The 18,338-nt window shown below is 51.4% G+C and overlaps 7 protein-coding genes across 7 annotated transcripts; 5 read left to right on the forward strand and 2 right to left on the reverse strand.

Annotated features, from left to right (window-relative positions):
• Window positions 1–764: 764 nt before the first annotated feature.
• MIND_00442300 (HMG box domain-containing protein) lies at window positions 765–1,861 on the forward strand (the record flags this gene model as incomplete). The annotated part of the gene is made up of 3 exons (XM_037361237.1): window positions 765–819; window positions 870–1,534; window positions 1,589–1,861. The coding sequence occupies 3 exons, from the start codon at window positions 765–767 to the stop codon at window positions 1,859–1,861; spliced, it is 993 nt and encodes a 330-aa protein (XP_037221529.1).
• Window positions 1,862–1,936: 75 nt separating this feature from the next.
• Window positions 1,937–3,996, reverse strand: MIND_00442400 (tRNA nucleotidyltransferase; the record flags this gene model as incomplete). The annotated part of the gene is made up of 9 exons (XM_037361238.1): window positions 3,796–3,996; window positions 3,497–3,748; window positions 3,351–3,452; window positions 3,145–3,309; window positions 3,035–3,098; window positions 2,534–2,989; window positions 2,352–2,477; window positions 2,201–2,301; window positions 1,937–2,152 (listed from the first exon to the last, which is right to left on the reverse strand). Exons 1-9 carry the CDS (start codon window positions 3,991–3,993, stop codon window positions 1,937–1,939), a joined length of 1,680 nt encoding a protein of 559 aa, XP_037221530.1. The 5' UTR covers window positions 3,994–3,996.
• Window positions 3,997–4,028: 32 nt separating this feature from the next.
• MIND_00442500 (Lysophospholipase i) lies at window positions 4,029–4,788 on the reverse strand (the record flags this gene model as incomplete). The annotated part of the gene is made up of 3 exons (XM_037361239.1): window positions 4,029–4,238; window positions 4,287–4,667; window positions 4,717–4,788. The coding sequence occupies 3 exons, from the start codon at window positions 4,786–4,788 to the stop codon at window positions 4,029–4,031; spliced, it is 663 nt and encodes a 220-aa protein (XP_037221531.1).
• Window positions 4,789–5,159: 371 nt separating this feature from the next.
• Window positions 5,160–7,453, forward strand: MIND_00442600 (uncharacterized protein; the record flags this gene model as incomplete). The annotated part of the gene is made up of 10 exons (XM_037361240.1): window positions 5,160–5,193; window positions 5,240–5,326; window positions 5,372–5,608; window positions 5,657–5,779; window positions 5,834–5,956; window positions 6,008–6,259; window positions 6,311–6,685; window positions 6,736–6,858; window positions 6,911–7,069; window positions 7,119–7,453. The coding sequence occupies 10 exons, from the start codon at window positions 5,160–5,162 to the stop codon at window positions 7,451–7,453; spliced, it is 1,848 nt and encodes a 615-aa protein (XP_037221532.1).
• Window positions 7,454–7,829: 376 nt separating this feature from the next.
• On the forward strand, window positions 7,830–9,436 carry MIND_00442700 (GH16 domain-containing protein; the record flags this gene model as incomplete). Its single annotated transcript, XM_037361241.1, has 8 exons — window positions 7,830–8,198; window positions 8,247–8,336; window positions 8,384–8,559; window positions 8,607–8,644; window positions 8,693–8,935; window positions 8,981–9,158; window positions 9,204–9,340; window positions 9,387–9,436. 8 exons carry the CDS (start codon window positions 7,830–7,832, stop codon window positions 9,434–9,436), a joined length of 1,281 nt encoding a protein of 426 aa, XP_037221533.1.
• Window positions 9,437–9,740: 304 nt separating this feature from the next.
• Window positions 9,741–11,661, forward strand: MIND_00442800 (BAG domain-containing protein; the record flags this gene model as incomplete). Its single annotated transcript, XM_037361242.1, has 4 exons — window positions 9,741–10,145; window positions 10,196–10,513; window positions 10,564–10,782; window positions 10,831–11,661. The coding sequence occupies 4 exons, from the start codon at window positions 9,741–9,743 to the stop codon at window positions 11,659–11,661; spliced, it is 1,773 nt and encodes a 590-aa protein (XP_037221534.1).
• A 3,326-nt stretch (window positions 11,662–14,987) lies between these two features.
• Window positions 14,988–17,981, forward strand: MIND_00442900 (Alpha,alpha-trehalose-phosphate synthase; the record flags this gene model as incomplete). Its single annotated transcript, XM_037361243.1, has 4 exons — window positions 14,988–16,174; window positions 16,221–17,370; window positions 17,420–17,568; window positions 17,624–17,981. The coding sequence occupies 4 exons, from the start codon at window positions 14,988–14,990 to the stop codon at window positions 17,979–17,981; spliced, it is 2,844 nt and encodes a 947-aa protein (XP_037221535.1).
• Window positions 17,982–18,338: the final 357 nt, after the last annotated feature.

Raw genomic sequence — 18,338 nt, forward strand, 5'->3', positions numbered from 1 at the left:
GATGGAGTTCCTTTCGTTCCAGCCTTTATAAGGCGCATACGCGCGTCCAGCACAGGCCGCGCGTACATTGTAGAAAGTGCTAGACGCAACACGCGTTCAGGTCACAGCGTTACCGTGACTAAGCCCGACGCTGACTCACCCCGACTGACCACAATTCGCCCGGCTTCTGCTTGTCTTACATAGACTGACTGTTGGAGAGGATGTGCGACCTCTTTCTCAACGAGTATGAAGCTCATCTACATATGCAGATATCTTTAATTCTCCCTTGACAACAGGCTCAAATCTCAAGAGAACATTTCCAGCCAGTTGAAACTACAAATCGTCTTTCATGGGTCCCTCCAAATTTGTTTCCGCTGTCCTCAGCCACGCTAGAATCCAGAGGGACCCCTCGAAATTAAATGCATCCGTGATGTGTTGATGCCTCTCGCTTTGGCAGCTTCTGTTCCCTTTGACAACAGCTGCAACAAAGAGCAGTACGCCTCGGACCGATGTCGAAGCAGTCAAGCTAGACCTTTTCTATCAACATGAGGCGCAATCGTGTCCCATCATGAATGGCTATTGGATCTCCGCGCACCATTCGTCTGTGATCACCTGCAAGGGTCCGCCTTGAGGCTATCGTGCCGTGCTATTATCGAAGGGAAGTCGACGAGCGTTTATGCTATCTGCTTCGACTTTCTCATGTTGAAAAGGGCAATGCGAGTGTCAAAGTCAGACACCCTGCCTTAAGCCCTCTCTCTCTATCGCTGCTTGCATCGCTGAGAATTATGGCTCCGCGCCAATCCCGAAGGCTTTCTACCCGTCAGTCGATCAGTAAAGCGGGTTCGTCTACCTTACCCAACTTCGTTTTCTTTCTAATGATTACTCGTTAGAGCCAGAGGAGTACACTTGGGAACTTCCATCGCCACCTTCCTACGACTCCGATCTCGACGTTGGACCTTCGCCGTCTGCCCGTAAACCAAACCACTCCTCGACCCACATTCCTCGCCCCCCCAACCAATTCATCTGTTTTCGTTCCGACTGGTGGGCGAAAAACAAACATCGTCCAGACATTACTCGCGACCACAGGCAGATCAGTAGGCTAGCTGGAATAGAGTGGAGGGCTTTACCAGATGCTGAGCGGGCAAAATACGCAGTCAAGGCGGAGATCGCGAAACAACGACATGCAAAAATGTTTCCTCAGTACCATTACAAGCCAGGTGGGCGCTCCTCGACTTCGAGCAAGGGCAAGAAACGGAAAGTGGAGAGTGACGACGATGCTGATGAGTGGGTTCCCTCTTCGGTCAAACGTCGCAAATTTCAACAAGCTACCTCTCCGCCATTCGAAGCCTCTGCGGTTTTCGCCTCGCCTTTACCTTCAACGGTCGAAGAGCCATCGACCCCCGAGCTGGCCGCCGATACTTCGTCTGAGTCATCCGAACCCCAATCCGTCATCTCCGCACACGACACCGAATCAGTCCATGAAGATGCCAGCGACGACTTTGTCCTCACCGCGGATATTCCCCCCCTCGATCTTTACGCGACAACTTCTGTAAACGTAAGTTCACCCTCAATCCTACTGTGGTGGGTTGCTTATCAAGATTCCTGGTAGAAAAATTCGACCATTTTTGCCTGCGACGCGTCTCACGTGCCTCCGGCGCTCCAGCACAACGTCGATTCGCAGTTTTTCAAGCCGGAAGTCTCCACCGAGGCCCGGGACATGTTCTTGTGGTGCAACCAAGTCCAATTCGTCGACGAACCGGATTTCGTGGATGACCCATACTTTGTGCCAGACGTCAACTCGGAGATACTGTTTACGAACCCATTCGCAATGTCGTTCACTTCAGAGTTTGACCAGCTGGATGCACCCATGATTGGACTATGAAAAAATTACGAATTGTTACATTTGCTTTGTACATATATCTATGCCTAGATGGTCCATGGAAAGCAAGCTTGAGCATCATTGCGTTGTCTTGAGGCGTTTTGGAGCCCGTTCATCGCTACCGCTACTGGTAACTGATATTCGCCCTGCTGCTTGTTCTTGTTGCAACCAAACAACGCAATCATCCGGCGTCCCGTTAGGGTGGTCCAACTGCCATTCGAGCACCTTTGCCAGCGCTTTACCCGTCCAAGGGCCCTGTTTTGTCGCGCCGAGAGCTTTGAAAACATCGTTTCCCTAATGTCCAAGTCAAACATCGAAAGCAATCGATTCGGCGCGGAATACCGTGATAATATGCTTCAGCTCTCCAACGTCTTCCAACTTGAGCTCTTCGATGCGCGAAGCGAACGTGTTGTACAGCTCAATTAGTGCTGCTACTTGCTCAGCTGCCATACACTTGAGAGTGATTTCAGAGCTGTAAAAGTGACAATCTCACTGTCGAATTTGTCGTCGTCCAAGTTGTAATGGGGTACAAGCTCTTGCGCAAGTGAGAAGAGGGTCGCGAGTTGCCATCGTTCGTCAGCTGGTGAGTGGTGAATCATCTTTTCTCGTAGAAACAAACCTTTGGTAAAACATTGTGTTAGCATCAAACACCACAAGGAGGTCGAGATGACGGACCAAGGGCAACCCGCTCCGAAGGTTCCTTCCAGCGAGTCAGTTCAGGGCTTTTCAATTTTTCAGCAGCGGCAAAGAGGAGCGGAATGCCATCGAGGAAGTGATGTTGACCGCCTAGTCGGAGCGATTGTTCAAGAGAGCATGGTAAAATCGATTGGGGTTTTTTCTTGCGGTCTAAATATGTGATACCAGCAAATGGAGTGAGCGCGGCGGCAAGATAGAGACGAGCCAGAGCGCTTGGGTTGTTCTCCACTGAAGATCTGATGCTGGGGTGAATGGCTGATAGTTCAGAAGACGGCGTGATTAGTTTGCGGATAATGCGTGCCGCTTTTACACTGAAATTTGCGGGTGCGAGTGGTGCAGATAGTGTTTTCAAAGCTTCTACAGGAAGCACGTTGAAGATGGGATCATAGAGGGACATGTCATGAATCAGCTCAATAGCCCGGACTGGGTCAGGACCTGAATCTCTGTGAGTTTTCCATGAATCTACGATTCGAGACAGACCTTTCATCATTTTTTCAATCTCAACCCCAACTCGATCCCGTGTAATCTTAGTTTTCAAGGCGTCCTACGACTGCCTCAAGGTTGAACCCCACCAGAGAAAGAAAACGCACCTGAATCTCTTCTTCACGAACACAGTTTGCCAACTCCGGGTCGATTTCAAACCCAAATCGGCTTGCGAATCGGATACTGCGTAATATACGCAATGGGTCATCCAAAAATGTTTGCCTTGGAGGTAAGGGAGTGCGTATGAAGCCATTTTTGAGGTCAGGAATACCCTAAAGGATAAGCTATTGTTCGGCATAGATGGGAGACACACCTTTTCCGTGCAGTCCTCGACTTCTCGTGAGTGGATGTTGTAGAATAACGCGTTTATTGTTATGTCTCTCCGCAAAGCATCTTGTACTGGGGTGCCAAATGCCTGATTACCATGAGAACGGCTTAAAGGAAAGAAAATTATGGCACGATAGATGTTGGGATTCTGCTGTCTGCGGCATACTCTTCGCTTCGAAGGTTGACGAGGTCGACCACGATGCCAAAAATAGGCAGCCGGGCAGTCTGCAGATGTTTGGATTGTTCAGGGTTGGGGTTTAAGACCGCGATTTCGCCAGCTTCCACGTTCTTGGTCTGGGCAAACTCTCTGAGGTGGCTGGCAAATACGTCGCCCATCATATCGGAGAGCGCAATGTCAATGTCGTCGCTCTCCATACCCAGAAGCTGTTAGGGCTGTTCATGTTGAGAAGAGGAAAAGGCTTCGGTTTGACCTTGTCGCGAACCCATCCACCTGCAATCCGACACGATGTCGTGACCCCGTGCGATTCGCGGAGGTGGGTGCAGCATTCATCGAGTAGCGTGCAAAGCTTGTTCTCAACTTCAGTGAGCTTGATTTCGGACTGGACAGATAGTTGGCGCGACATGGCGCGAAGCAAAACCCTTTTGACGGGTCCTCGAGTCAGAAGCATAAACTGGTAGAGCACAAGAATTGATCCGGGACTGTCTAGACAAGCAGCTTCAACCAGGCTAACAAGTCTTCAACTACACTATCGTTTATTGTGTGCTCCAGTCCTGCATATTTCTTCAACTCGACCTTTCCCTTCGTATTCTGTTCGAGGTATTTGATTGCGTCTTCCGCAAGCTCAATGGGAATCAAAGTATCTGCAAGACCATGACACCACAATATTGGAAGATTCGGCGACGCAATGGTTTGCTGAACAGAGCTCATTAGATGTGACGCAATTCTGAATCGGCTACTCACCTCTCTAGCTTTGGGTGGAATCCACCCCGATAAACTGGCAACACCGCCAAGATCATGGAGCGTGGAAAGTGCGACCATAAGGCTCAGTGCAGCGCCTTGAGAAAAGCCAACTAAGAAAATCCTGCGGGGGTTGATACCGCCATAGATCTCTGTTAGAATGAGATTCTCGATAATACCAATACTTTCAGCGATCGTGGTCTCATCGAACTCGTCTGTTCCAGGAGGAAGAGTCTTGATGTTGAACCAACTTGGTTCGAAAGCTTTTTTATAGGTCACTGCTTTTTTCGACGCTTGGGGCATGACCCAGCGGATTTGAGGGAGACTGGGAACGAGTCCTTCAAGGATCATTGCGCGCCAAGTATACGTGTTCTGACCCAGCCCCTGCCACAAGAAGGTCAGTTGTGTACAACGTTAAGCGATGGACTCAAACATGTACGAAAATGACAGTGGCCGTATGAGGTTCAGTCGGAGCAATGAGAGTTAGCTCTGGAGTCTTGTCCATGCTGAAAAGATCTAATGCAGACAGACAATGTTTTTAAACACGCCAGAGTTGACGCTCGACGCGATACTGCGCAGCACCGTCAAGAGAGTCGAAAACTGCGGAAGGGGCTGTGGCCAAGGTAAATCATCACCGAAAAGAAAGATGTCGGCAGTAGCAAATCTTGAGATGAAGCCATGGGTTATTGCTTGGTTAGCAGGATACATGGAGAACGTTTTTGAGTCGTGTGCTTGACGCCGCCATCAACTGCCATCAAGGAGGTGCACTGTTGAGCACGTGCATTTTCTCAGGCTTGCTGGGATTTTGTTCGACGACCACCTCCTCGCCAGCGTCGGCTGCCTTCTCTCTCTTGCTTGGAAACCGCATCTCCCAACATGGGCAACGTTACCAGCTGCTGTGATCCTTGCTGTCTGTCTATGTCTTCTTTCTTTCCCTTAAGCTAATTGACGCTCAGTCGGTTCGCGCCGGTCGCAAACATACGAGCCATTACTGCTTGAGAATGAGCGGGAAGCCGTCGCGGATCTTCTTCAGTATCTCGAGAGTGCGTCACCATCATCTCTCATGCTTAGCTGACTCTCCACCACAGATAGGACAACGACCAACTTTTTCACTGGTTCCCCACTCACTGCACTCACCACCCTCTCCTTCTCCGACAACGTTGACCTCCAGCGTAGTGCTGCCCTCGCCTTCGCCGAAATCACGGAAAAGGAAGTCCGCCCCGTTGGTCGAGACACCCTCGACCCTATCCTCTTCCTTCTGAGCAGTCATGATACGGAGGTCCAGCGAGCAGCCAGTGCGGCATTGGGAAATTTAGCTGTGAATAGTGCGTTGTATATTTTGCCCTACTTCCTCAGCTAACTAATTACTGCAGCCGACAACAAGCTTCTCATCGTCAAACTGGGCGGTCTTGAACCTTTGATTCGCCAAATGCTCAGTCCCAATGTCGAGGTGCAATGCAACGCTGTTGGATGTGTTACCAACCTTGCCACGCATGGTGAGCAAAGCAGTTATGTCCAAATGCCCTAAATTCACACGTTTCTGGTTATAGATGACAACAAGACCAAGATTGCGAAGTCGGGCGCTCTCGTTCCTCTGACACGCCTGGCAAGGTCTAAAGATATGCGGGTTCAGCGAAACGCAACTGGGGCTCTTCTTAACATGACGCATTCCGGTACGTAACCACAACTTCGCACTCAACCACGTTTCCTGAAAGAGGCGCTAGATGAGAACCGCCAGCAGCTGGTGAATGCTGGAGCAATCCCCGTCCTCGTCGGTTTGCTCAACTCGCCCGATACTGATGTTCAATACTACTGCACAACGGCGTTGAGTAACATTGCCGTCGACGGGACGAACCGCAAGAAACTTGCGCAGAGCGAACCAAGACTTGTCACCAGCTTAGTCGCTTTAATGGATAGCTCGAGCCTGAAAGTTCAATGCCAGGCTGCCTTGGCACTGCGTAATTTGGCAAGCGACGGTACATACTCTCCATTCCTCTCTCTACTATTTGTTCTCATCTAAATTCCAGAGAAATACCAATTGGAGATCGTTAAAGCTGATGGGCTCATGGCCTTGCTGCGACTTTTGCAATCCAACTACCTTCCTCTCATCCTCTCTTCTGCGGCCTGCGTCCGCAATGTCTCGATTCATCCTCAGAACGAGTCACCGATCATCGAATCAGGCTTTTTGCAACCACTCATCAACCTTCTTTCGTTCAAGGAGAACGAAGAGGTTCAATGCCACGCTATCTCCACCCTTAGAAACCTGGCAGCAAGTTCTGAGAAGAACAAGACTGCCATTGTCAAGGCTGGAGCCGTGCAATCGATCAAGGATTTGGTGTTGGATGTACCTATGAATGTTCAGAGTGAGATGACAGCATGTGTTGCGGTTCTTGCCCTCAGCGGTATTTTCTTCTCCAGTTTACATTTCTGATGCTGATAAATTCCTATACAGATGACCTTAAAGGCCAGTTGCTGGAAATGGGTGTTTGTGAGGTCCTTATTCCGTTAACGAGCTCTCCCAGCTCGGAAGTTCAAGGCAACAGCGCTGCGGCGCTAGGCAATCTGTCATCGAAAGGTGAGCCAAGCACAGGGCAGACTGCGCTGGCAAAAATCTAATGGCTCTGCAGATGGTCGCAACTCGGCCGACGACTACTCTGCCTTCAACGATGTGTGGGACAAACCGGAAGGAGGAATGCACCGATACTTGTACCGCTTCTTGACGAGTACTGACGCAACCTTCCAACACATCGCTGTCTGGACCATCGTGCAACTCTTGGAGTCTGGAGGTTCGTCAACTCTGTTTTAGTTGCCCGTGTTGTTGCTAACTCGATGCAGACTCCGTTCTGGTCAACAATATTCGGTCTTCACAGCTGCTGATGCCCAACATCCGAACTCTCGCTAGCTCCCGGACCTCTTCGCACAATTCGTCCGTTGGAACACCCACTTCTCATCGTTCACAAAGCCAGTCCTATCAAGATACGGAAACTGGTGAGGGTCAGGGTGAAATCCAGCAACTCGGTCGTCGTATTCTCGAGATTTTGGAGGGTGATGATGTAGTTTCCGGGAGCCTGCAGGCAGGGTCACATATGCCTAGGTCGTCGGTGGACAGTGATCATGAGGAGTTGCGCCGTAGCGTGAGGGAGGCGTTCTCCACAGACTCTCACCGGTAAGCCGGTCACGTGTTCGGGATCAGTTTCTTCTCCTCTTGGTGTACCGAACGATCTATCTAATCAACCCTTTTTGTCTTCCTGTATCATACCGTACCATACCTGCTTGCATTCCCCGCTCGTTTATTTATCACTTTTGATTATTGTGAGCTAGACTGTAAACATGATTTTCACCCAATCACTTGCTCGTGGTCACGGGTTGGTTGCCAAAATAATCTCGGCACGCAAACAATGCGAGGCGTAAAGATGCCACTCGGCATTCCTTCTGCTCTTTCCTTCTCCCACCACGACACGCTACCAGCTATAGACGCACGCGCTCCTATATACCTCTAGACGAGGGCAAGACCCCTTCACGATTTGATTGACGACCTGACGACCGATGCGACCCACTTCCATTCTCTTTCTTGCGCTTGCTACACAAGGAACTTCGGCCACTGTCTTCAAGCGGGCATCGACGTTTGCTGCTCGACACACCAAGTCCCTCGCCCGAGACCTCCGAGTGGCTTTTGGCGGAATACTTCCGCGGGATTCAGCGTCAAACGCTCAACATGTTATCTACTGCAAGAATTCGCCGCCATCGGGCGTGTTGGGCTCTGGCTCGAATTCAGACTCAGGTGTTGGGTCTGGCTCTAGCTTGTCGTCCGGTGTTCGATCCGGACCAGCCAGCACCACAAAGAAGGGAAGCACACCAACTGGCTCCGCGAAAGGTCCGAGTGCTACCTCACCGTGGCAATTGACCCAGTCCTACGTGTGTTCTATTCTTATTTCTCTCGCGATAGTCGCTAAATTTGTTCAGGCCGGCTCCAACTTCTTCGACGGATGGGACTTTTGGGACACAGACGACCCAACGCATGGCACGGTGCAATACGTTAGTCGGGCAGATGGGGTGCGTGTTACTCTTGTGTCTCCTTCCTTGGCTAAGAGTTTTCATAGCAAAGTGCTGGGCTGATAGAGATAAACTCGGCGGGGAACGCTGTTATGCGTGTTGACACAACTCCTTCTATTTCGGGAAACCGAAAGAGCATCCGGATAACAACACAAAAAGAGTTCACCGGTGGGCTTATTATTCTCGACGCGTTCCATGCGCCAACTGGTTGCGGTACTTGGCCGTAAGTCCGTCGATTCTCCACGTGAGCATCAACTCAATTTCCGACAGAGCATTTTGGTCGAATGGCCCAAATTGGCCAGTTGGAGGTAGAGCTCAGTGTCCAACAAAGTAATGACGCTTACCTCGCTCGTCAGGGGAGATCGACATAGTGGAAGGAGTTTCGGATTACACAAATAACCAGGCTACGATTCATACAGCGCCTGGTTGTGCTTTAACGACCGACAATCCTGCTAAATTGAACGCAAGCGCATCAGCGGTCACTGGGGGAACTGATTGCGCGGCAGCCACGTCTGGAAACGCTGGATGTGGGATGCGTTCGGCGGATAACAAGTCCTTTGGACCAGGTTTCAACAGCAATGGCGGTGGTGTTTATGCTAGTGAGTTGAACACATTGCAAGAAGGATGAGGCTGACTAGATTTAGTGCTGTGGCAATCTAGCGGAATCTCGGTTTTCTTTTTCGAGAGGGGGGATATTCCCGACCATATCGACGCAGGAGCTCCCCAACCTGATAAGTGGGGCCTTCCTATGGCTCATTGGCCTGCAGCAGTTTGTGACCCATGGAAGTACTTCTACAAGCATGTTGCCATCATCAACACCAGGTAGGAGGCAGTCAAATTAACTGTCGTGTCATTCACATTCGTCAGTTTGTGTGGCGATTGGGCTGGCAGTGCATGGACCAGCAGTGGTATTCCCGGTCAAGAACAAAGCTGCGCGCAACGAACGGGCTTCTCCACGTGCTCTGAATTTGTTCAGAAAAATGGAGGCTCCTTTGCGCAAGCTTGTGAGTTGATTGCACTTGGTTTGTGTGCCTCGCTGACTCTCGCTAGATTGGGAGATTAAGAGCGTCAAGTTTTACAACACAACTGCCCCGCTCTAGTGTGTTGGTTGAACAGGGTAATATATAGACGAAATCGGGATTAATAGTTGTATTCGCTGGATTTGCTATTGCTGTATCTTTAATCATGGTCACTTAACGGTTCTACATAAAGAAGGGAGAACGGCTTTGTTAGCCGGGGTGAGTCAGCGTCGGGCTTAGTCACGGTAACGCTGTGACCTGAACGCGTGTTGCGTCTAGCACTTTCTACAATGTACGCGCGGCCTGTGCTGGACGCGCGTATGCGCCTTATAAAGGCTGGAACGAAAGGAACTCCATTACACCCACTCACACTTTACAAACAACAATGTTCTCCCCGTCTTACTCTTACCGCTCCACTCCCCGCGACAAATACCTTGCCGCCATTGCCCAGGCGCAGGCTGCTGAAGCTGAATATCTTGCAGCCGAGCGTCTTCAACAAGAGGAAGACATGCTTCGCCACCGACTTGAGCAGATTCAGTCGATGAAACAACCTCGCTATGACGACTTTGCTCGTGCTCCTCTCTATCCTCGCTACAACCAACAGCCCGCTTTCGATATCGAAGCTCTCCGTCAACAAATCGCTGCAGAAGAGCGTCAACGAATTCTTCGTGAACAAGAGGAGGAGGCCAAGGTCCGCAAAGCGCGTGCTTTGGCGGTCGAGCGTCAGCGTGCTCTTGCTTTAGAGGAAGCGAAACTGGCAGCAGTCGTCCAACGATCATCGAGACCGACTGTGCGTTATTTTACCTCTCCAGCTTTCATTTCTGACCTTCTCATCCATAGTATGTTGACTTAAACGATCTGATTCATGGGTTGTCTACTCCGCCGTCCGCCAGACCCAGAGCATCCAAACCCAGGGTCGCCCTCTTCGCTCCTGAAGTCGAATCAGAGTCGACTCCCATCGGCTTGGAGGACGTTCTGGCCACCATATTCGGTGTCAAGAAACAGCCAGCCCCGCCAAAGAAAGAGGCCGCAGTTGGCCTTGAACAGCTTTTGCACCACCTTGTTAACACTCAAGGCGCTGGGAACGCTGCTCAAGTCGATGTCTCGCAGCTATTCCAACAATTCATTGGTGGTCAGCAACCCCAACAACAGGCTGAGGTGAGTTCTGTTCCCCCTGAAAATATCCAGCCAAACTTATCGATATCAAGTCTTCTCAGCAACAACCGCAAGTCCCCACGGTTGAACCGAAGAAGAAAGAGGCAGCCCCTTGCCCTGCTCCGGCGCCCACCCCAGCCCATGGCGGACTTGAGCAGCTTTTCAACCAGTTTGCTGGTGGTCATTGTGCACCGAATCATGGCCAGGTCGACCTCTCCCAACTCTTGAATATGTTTATGGGTGGTCAGCAGCCCCAACAGCCTCAGGCTGAGGTGCGTCATCTTCCTTTTTCTACATTCGTCCATCTAATGTGGACCCAGTCCTCGAAATCTGCTGAAAGCCAGTTGAAGGCTGACTTGGAAGCACGCCTGTCTAGTGAACAATCGAAAGAGGACCAAGATCTCGCTGAAGCGATTCGGATGTCGCTCGCCGATCTTGACGCTGCCAACTCAACTACCACCGATTCCAAGGGCAAATCACCCGCTCCCGCCCCCGTCAACGACGCTTCTAGCTCTGCCGCCGAAATCAAAGCGATAGAGGGCTCTTTTACGGCTCTTTCCAACGAATGGGTTTTCCCCGACCAACTCGATTTTTCGACCTCTCGCACTAGCTCGCCTGTCCGTGGCGGCGCTGAGTCGGAATCAGTCCTCTCGAAGCTGACATATAGTGCGCACAATCAACCGGTGCGGTACTACCATCAGGCGTTGAGCAAGCTTCTTGCGCGTCTCGATGCAGTGGACAGCTTTGGTGACGAAGAGGTTCGGCACGCTCGCAAGGAGGTGGTCGGGAAGGTCGAGGGAGCCTTGGACGAGGTGGAGAGCATTGTTGAATCTCGCTGGCGCAAGTCTGTTGGTCGCGCGCCACGAACTTCACCCGCTCCTGTTACGGAAGACGTTGCGAGCGAGACAACTACTACATCTCCCTTCCAACCTGCTTCAGTTTCTCTCGATACCCCATCCACTCCCGCCCAAAGCGCTCCTTCACCTTCATCGCATCCCGACGAGTCAACTGAGACTATTCGCCCCTACGGAGTCGAGTCCCCTTCACCTGCAATCGACACATTCTTACTCCCAGCTCAATCTGAGGAGCAGAAACCACAGCGAAGAAATGACGAGGAAGTGGGGAGTGATTGGTCGGAATTGGATGCTTGATGAATTGCCCGAGCACATATACTTATCGTTCATTAATTGTCTGTAACACTCTCACTACAATGCATTCCTCTGATTTTTTGCTGACTAATAGTAATGATGAAACTAATCAGGCGTGACCCACTTGAACCGAAGCTTAGCCCTGAGCGCTCGCCGCTGAGCCTCGATCTCTTCCGCAATGACGCAACTTAGAGATCAGAGGACAAGTCCTGGACAATACAACGGAGATACTCTGCGCATAGTCTTAGACTCTACCCGACCCGCTGTTTCGCGGAGATATGCAGTGTTGGGGGTATATAACCTCGTGCCTTACCCATCGACCAACCACTCCGATTCCACTTTCCGGAGACTCAGCAGCTCTTTTACGACCCTTGACGAATCACGACCAACGAAATGTATGCGATTAATCTGAAAACCGCTGGACTAGCGGTATTCCTTGCATCGACGAGTTTCCAATCGGTAGCTGCTGTCCCGAAGTGCGTTGCTGCCTTTGTTTCTCCTTGAATAGGTGTCTCAACATTTCTTCCAGTTTCAGGGCTAGAGACCTCTTTTCGCGTCAAAACTGCCCAGCTGGCAGTTACTTCAACTCTACCATCACTGCTGGGGGATCGTGCACTTCTTGCGAGCCAGGCAATTTCTGCAACGGAAATGGTAAAAGCCAGTGCAACAGTGGGACATTCCAGCCCGCTGCTGGCCAAACTTCCTGTATCCCCGCCTCTGCTGGAAGCTATGTGCCCAACAACGGGGCTTCCTCTCAGCTACCCTGCTACTTGGGCGGTTACCAGCCACGTAAATACATCCTTTCCTTGTCCTGAACTATAATAACCCAACTTGTCAGGTCCTGGTCAAAACTTCTGCTATGGCGCACCTTCGGGACGCTTCGCAGGCCAGACTGGAATGAGGGGAGTCTGTGGTGCCTGCTGTGGCTGGACGACGACGCAAACGAACAATAATGCGTTCGTTGTTCAGTGTGGTGGCTCCACTCCCTTCTCTGGACGTGCCTCTGGCTCGGGCTGTGTCTCTACTCGCCAGGGTTGTGACCCTGTTGCAACCTGCCAGCAAGCAGCTAACGGAGCGTGTCGTGCGTTTTTTCTCTCTTATTTTTCTTGTGTCGATCTCATTGGTCCCTCGCAGCCGATTTGTCATTTGAATTCGTTGAACCCCCACCACCGTTCCCCAGTTCTGCCCAGGCCCCACCCAGCTCGTCACCACCACCAGTTCCATCTAGCTCCTCGCTGCCAGCGCCACCCAGCTCCTCGCTACCTGCGCAATCCAGTTCGTCCATCACGCGGCCTACCGGATTCCTGCCTCCCTCCTCCCCTCCTCGTCCAGCATTGCGCCGTCTGGTTCGGTTTCCCCGTCCGGTTCGGTTTCTCCTTCTGGCTCAGTTAGCCCGTCTGGTTCGGTTGCACCATCCAGTTCTGTTGTCCCCTCTGGCTCCATTTCTCCTTCGGTCAGCGGCTCCATTTCGGTGTCACCCTCCGTCTCGGTCTCGCCATCTGTCTCGGTTTCCCCCTCTGTATCGGCCTCTGTCTCTGTCTCCCCCTCGGCCTCTGGCTCGATTTCCCTTTCGATTTCGCCTTCGATTTCTTTGCCCTCGATATCGTTGCCATCACTTTCTTTGTCGGCGTCATCCAGCGGATCAGCTTCCTCCGCTTCGGCATCCTCGGCATCCATCTCGGCTTCGGCCTCGGCCTCTTCAGCATCAGCGTCGTCTGCCTCCGATTCGGCTTCTTCGGTCTCTTCATCCTCGGCCGCACCCAGCCCATCGCCTTCGCCACCCCCAACCTTCATGTATGTCGTGCCATTTATTCATTCCTGTCAATCTTTCTCATGTTTTATCAGGGTGGCAGACAACATTCAAGTATTTGACCTGACAAACACCCAAATTGGATACCTGGGCATCAGCGGAACTGGGCAAGTATTTTCAGTTCAATCAACTGACGACGCTGATCATCCTTCGCAGAGATCGGTATACTGTTGTACCTAGTCTCACCGGCGCCAGCGTATTTATGACTACCGTCACCGAAGGTGCCAACTCCGGGCTCTTGCTGCAAGATGCTGTACGTATCTTCCCTTGTCATATCTTCCTATAGCTAAAGCCGCTTCAGTTGGTGTCTCCCGCCAACCAATATCTTGCCGGTCTTCTCACTAGCCCCACCCTCGTACTTGATATCACCACCACCAACTCCGCGATTTTGGGCGATTCTGTTGCGAGTGCGTCGATTTTCTGTGTTACCTCTGGTTCCGCAAACTAACGTCCAATCAGCCAACCCCGGAGACCCACCGCAATTCGGGGGCTCTACTTCCATCCCGAACTCTGCGTATGAGTCCGCGATCTGGGCGTATGACACTGTGTCTGGGAACTTGGCCCCGACTTGGGTCAATCCTGATAACTCGCGGCCCCCAATTGCCCTCTTGTTCGACCCTGACAGCAACACCCTGTACATTACTGGCAACCCAGGCGCTGTTATTGGTAATGCACCGAATGCATCGCCAGTGGTAAGAGCTTTTGTCCTGGTTGAATCGCATATGCGCTGACACGATTATGCAGTTCTTCTTCCTGCCCTCTGGCATCTAAATGAATTTTTTTTGTCTGAGTAAGTTACTTTCGATGAGTATGGACTTTTCTGCTGGATTTGTACGATAGTGCCATGTAGACGGTTTTGTGTTGTAGGTAGGACATCAAATACACGGTTCACATTTGCGACAAACATTGAAACAATTGAACTGTAGAAGATGTTCGGTCTGTTTGGTGCCCTCAAATACTCGCTTGTGGAGCAAATGCTGCTCGTCTGCAGTACTAAACAATTATTGTCAATGGGATAGATAAGTAGCTTTTTCTGCTGCTGATTATCAGAGCAACACGATAGCCACGTGATTTCAAGTCCATAATAGCCGAGTTCCGCCAAAACTAAGCGAAGAAAGAAAGCCAAGCTTCATTTGAGCTTCATCGAAGCCCTCAAGCACATCGTGTTTATGGGTTGAATTCACACTGTCTGTGGGGTTATAAGATGGAGTTTCTTCGGCAGTGTACCCACAATCTATGAATTCCGCTTTTGCTGGTCCAATCGCGGAAGGAACCGGAACGACGAGTATCACCATCGCGCTTCCTGCTGTTGAAACCGCGAGGTTTTAGCTAACTTAGATTGATACAAACGTGCGTAGAGCCTAAAGCAGCGTCGGTGGGGAAAAAAGCTGATGATTTTGCGGATGAAGATCGTAACGCGAACTGTAACGGACCTATTCCTCACTTGTGACGACATTAAAAGTATGGGTTGGCACCCTTCCCGCTTTCTGTAACGCCCTTCCCTCCCCTCCCCTACACGATGAATGCGTTTAAAAACCACCGTGTCATCGTCGCGTCCTTGTTTCTGCCCGACACGGTTGTTATTGCCACGGATTCGCCCATTCCAACACCAGACACTACTCGGACCCCGCCATTCACCGTGCCAGATGTCCTTAAACGGGTCGAAATCGTGGCTAAGGCAGAGCCCCGTCGACTCGGAAGCAATCCACCAGCTCGGAGTATTGTGGACGACCTCGTTAATGTGAAGACGCGAAACCCCACACCAGTTGCCTCCCCTCGCCAAGAGAATATAAATCCGTTCAATGCGCGCAAATACCAGACCACCCATAGCGAAAGCCGTCTCCGTCTCAGTCGCAAACCCACCTCCCGCTCCTCCTCCCGTCGACCAGAGTCAGAACGGGGTGTACGAGATGAATGGCATGTCGAGCATAACGCCCACTGTAACGGCGGCCTCCATAACGCGGTCGTTAGCATGGGTGACAAGCTCAAGAAAAAGCTCTGGGTTGGCGCTCTCGGCACTCATACCGATTCTTTCTCCGAGCCCCTTCGTCAAGCAGTCGACCGCCGATTGCTTGTCGAATACGGGTCAGTGCCAGTCTGGATACCTGACGCTGAATTTGAGAGCGCATACGACGAGTTTTGCCACCAAGTTCTCTGGCCCAGCCTCCATTACGCCATTCCAGACGCGCCCAAGACAAAAATGTTCTACGAGTCCGCGTCGTTCAAGCAATACGTCGCTGTCAATCAACGTTTCGCCGACGTCATTGCAGCCAACTACCAAGACGGTGACATCAGTGCGTTTTTCTTCTCCTCCTCTTTTCCTAGTCTCATGGCCAATTATCAGTATGGGTCAACGACTATCACCTTATGCTCCTTCCCGCAATGCTCCGCGCATCACCAAAAATTCCCTCTCATGCTCCCGTCGGCTTTTTTCATGCATGTCGCCTTCCCATCCTCAGAGATATTCCGTTGTCTTTCGGTTCGGCGCCAGCTCCTTAGTGGGTTACTCGCTGCGGATCTAGTTGGCTTCCAAACCGCCAACTATGCTCGCCATTTCCGGCAAACCGTCAGCCGGATCATGTCCTATGAGGCGTTGCCACGGGGAATTCAGCTGGTCGAAGGCCAAGGAGAAAATCGCCGGTCGCGTTTCGTCGATGTTGGTGTCTTCCCGATGGGAATTGATGTGCAGCAGTTGCAGGAAAAGAGGTACATCCCTTTCATTTTATCAGCCGCGTTATCCTTATATATACAGACGCGACCCAGATGTTGCCGAATGGGTTCAAGTCCTCAAACAGCGCTATGCTGGAATGAAAATCGTTGTTGGCCGAGACAAGCTTGACGAAATTCAAGGCGTGCGCCACAAACTGTTGGCTTTCCAAGCTTTCCTCGAAAAGTACCCCGAATTCCAGAACAAGATCGTTCTCATCCAAGTCGCGCTCCAAACGACTTTGACCGACTTGGCGGGGAACATTGCCGATATTGTCACTCATATCAACTCACGGTTCTCAACGCTTACTTGGCAGCCTGTCGTCTTTCTTCCGACCCAGGATCTGACTTTCAGTCAGTATCTTGCGCTGCTCACTGTTGCGGATGCATTCCTCGTGACTAGTTTGCGGGAGGGCATGGCTCTTCGAACCCACGAGTTTGTAGAGTGCCAAGAAGGCCGCCATCGACCACTGATCCTGAGTGAGTTCACTGGCTCTTACAGCTACAGTGGATTCCGCTCCTGCATCGCCATCAACCCTTGGGATACTCGCGGGACTGCTGAAGCTATTCACCAAGCCCTTACCATGAGTGACGATGAGGCGCTCTCGCGATGGGAGGACCTACACAGTCATGTGACGACGCAGACTGGACAGGCGTTTGTGACAACCTTCCTGTCTCGATGCCTCCGGGCCCATACGGAGCAGCATCTACAGACCCAACAAGCGGCGCCAACGCTCGATATGAGTAGTGTTCTACCCCGTTACAAGCACTCTGCGAAACGTTTACTGCTTCTCGATTTCGAAGGCACCCTCTGGACTCGGCCCAAGCCAGGTGTCCCGCCCGAAACACCGGATGCAGGGCTCGAGCGCGCCATTGACCTCCTCCGAAAATTTGCAGCGGATCGACGGAACAATGTGTGGTTATTGAGCGGGCTTCCTATTACAGGGGTCCTAAGCCGGATCGCAAAGGAGGTTCCTCTTATCGGCATTGTAGCTGAGAATGGCTGCTTCATCCGCCCCAGGACGCCAATGTCCCGTTCTTCGTCCGGCTATGGTGTCAATGGCCACGGCATGCGTCGTTCGGGGTCAGATTTGATACCTGTAAACACGGCAGCGTCTGTGCCTGGAGGGTGGATCAGCATGGTTGCGAACTTCAATCTTACTTGGAAGAGTGCTTGCGCTGAGATATTGAACTACGTATGTCACGTCCTCTTTTTGAGAGAAACTTTACTCACTTTCAGTTTAGTTCACGGAGCGAACACCCGGGTCTTTCGTGGAGGAACGCGATGCTTCTATCGTCTGGCGCTTCTGGACCGGGGAAACTATGAAGGACTGTGGTGACCGCCATTGGGCTTTGCGTCAAGCAGCGGAGGCGCAAAACCACATCTTCGACAGGTAACAAAATGATTCTTTCTATCATTTCTCTGGATATTGACCATCTATCTACTAGTCTGGGTGAACGATACGGACTGCGTATCATTCCTGGCGATAATAGCTTCTTGGTGCTCCCCAACAATGTCTCCCGATCAACTGCTGTCGGCGCCATCTTACATCCTGGCGGACCTGCTGCCACAGCCTTGCAACGCGGAGGGTGGATGTCCCCCAGCGCCGATGATGACGGTATCGCCAACGGTGACCTCGATCTCGTGCTCGCCGTCACAGGCGATGAAAAGCTTATTCGTCGCTTGAACGAGTTTGAGACGGCAGAGACGGTTGCCACGGGCGGCAAAGCCACTGACGCGCGGTGGAAGCTCGAAAATGGAAAATTGGTGGAGGCACTGACCGTGTTTGCGAGCGTTGCGACTTGACGACCCCCTCACATTTTCTTCTTCTTTCCCTTTCTCTGTACATGCGGCAGCGACTTCTTTTCCAGCTATCGTTATTCCGATTTCTCTTTGCCAGCGGTGACGAGGGGGCCGCCTTGAAATGAACATAAGTATAGTATAGTATGATTTATAAGCTTGTAATACTAGATGTGAACCCAACTCTGTACCTTATTCTCCTGGAAAGACCGACAACTGGGGTGTTGGAGAAGGTATATGTGACTTTGGTCTGAGTCAGCTTTGTGGCGAATAGTATGGACAACAATAGGAGATGAGAGACTCTCAGAGAGACTGCTACTGGCTGGCTGGAGAGATGTGTTGAACTGGTGATATGTTGGCTGT

The sequence above is a fragment of the Mycena indigotica genome (assembly GCF_014461135.1).
Source record: "Mycena indigotica strain 171206Taipei chromosome Unknown Mind.scaff0004, whole genome shotgun sequence".
Taxonomy (NCBI): domain Eukaryota; kingdom Fungi; phylum Basidiomycota; class Agaricomycetes; order Agaricales; family Mycenaceae; genus Mycena; species Mycena indigotica.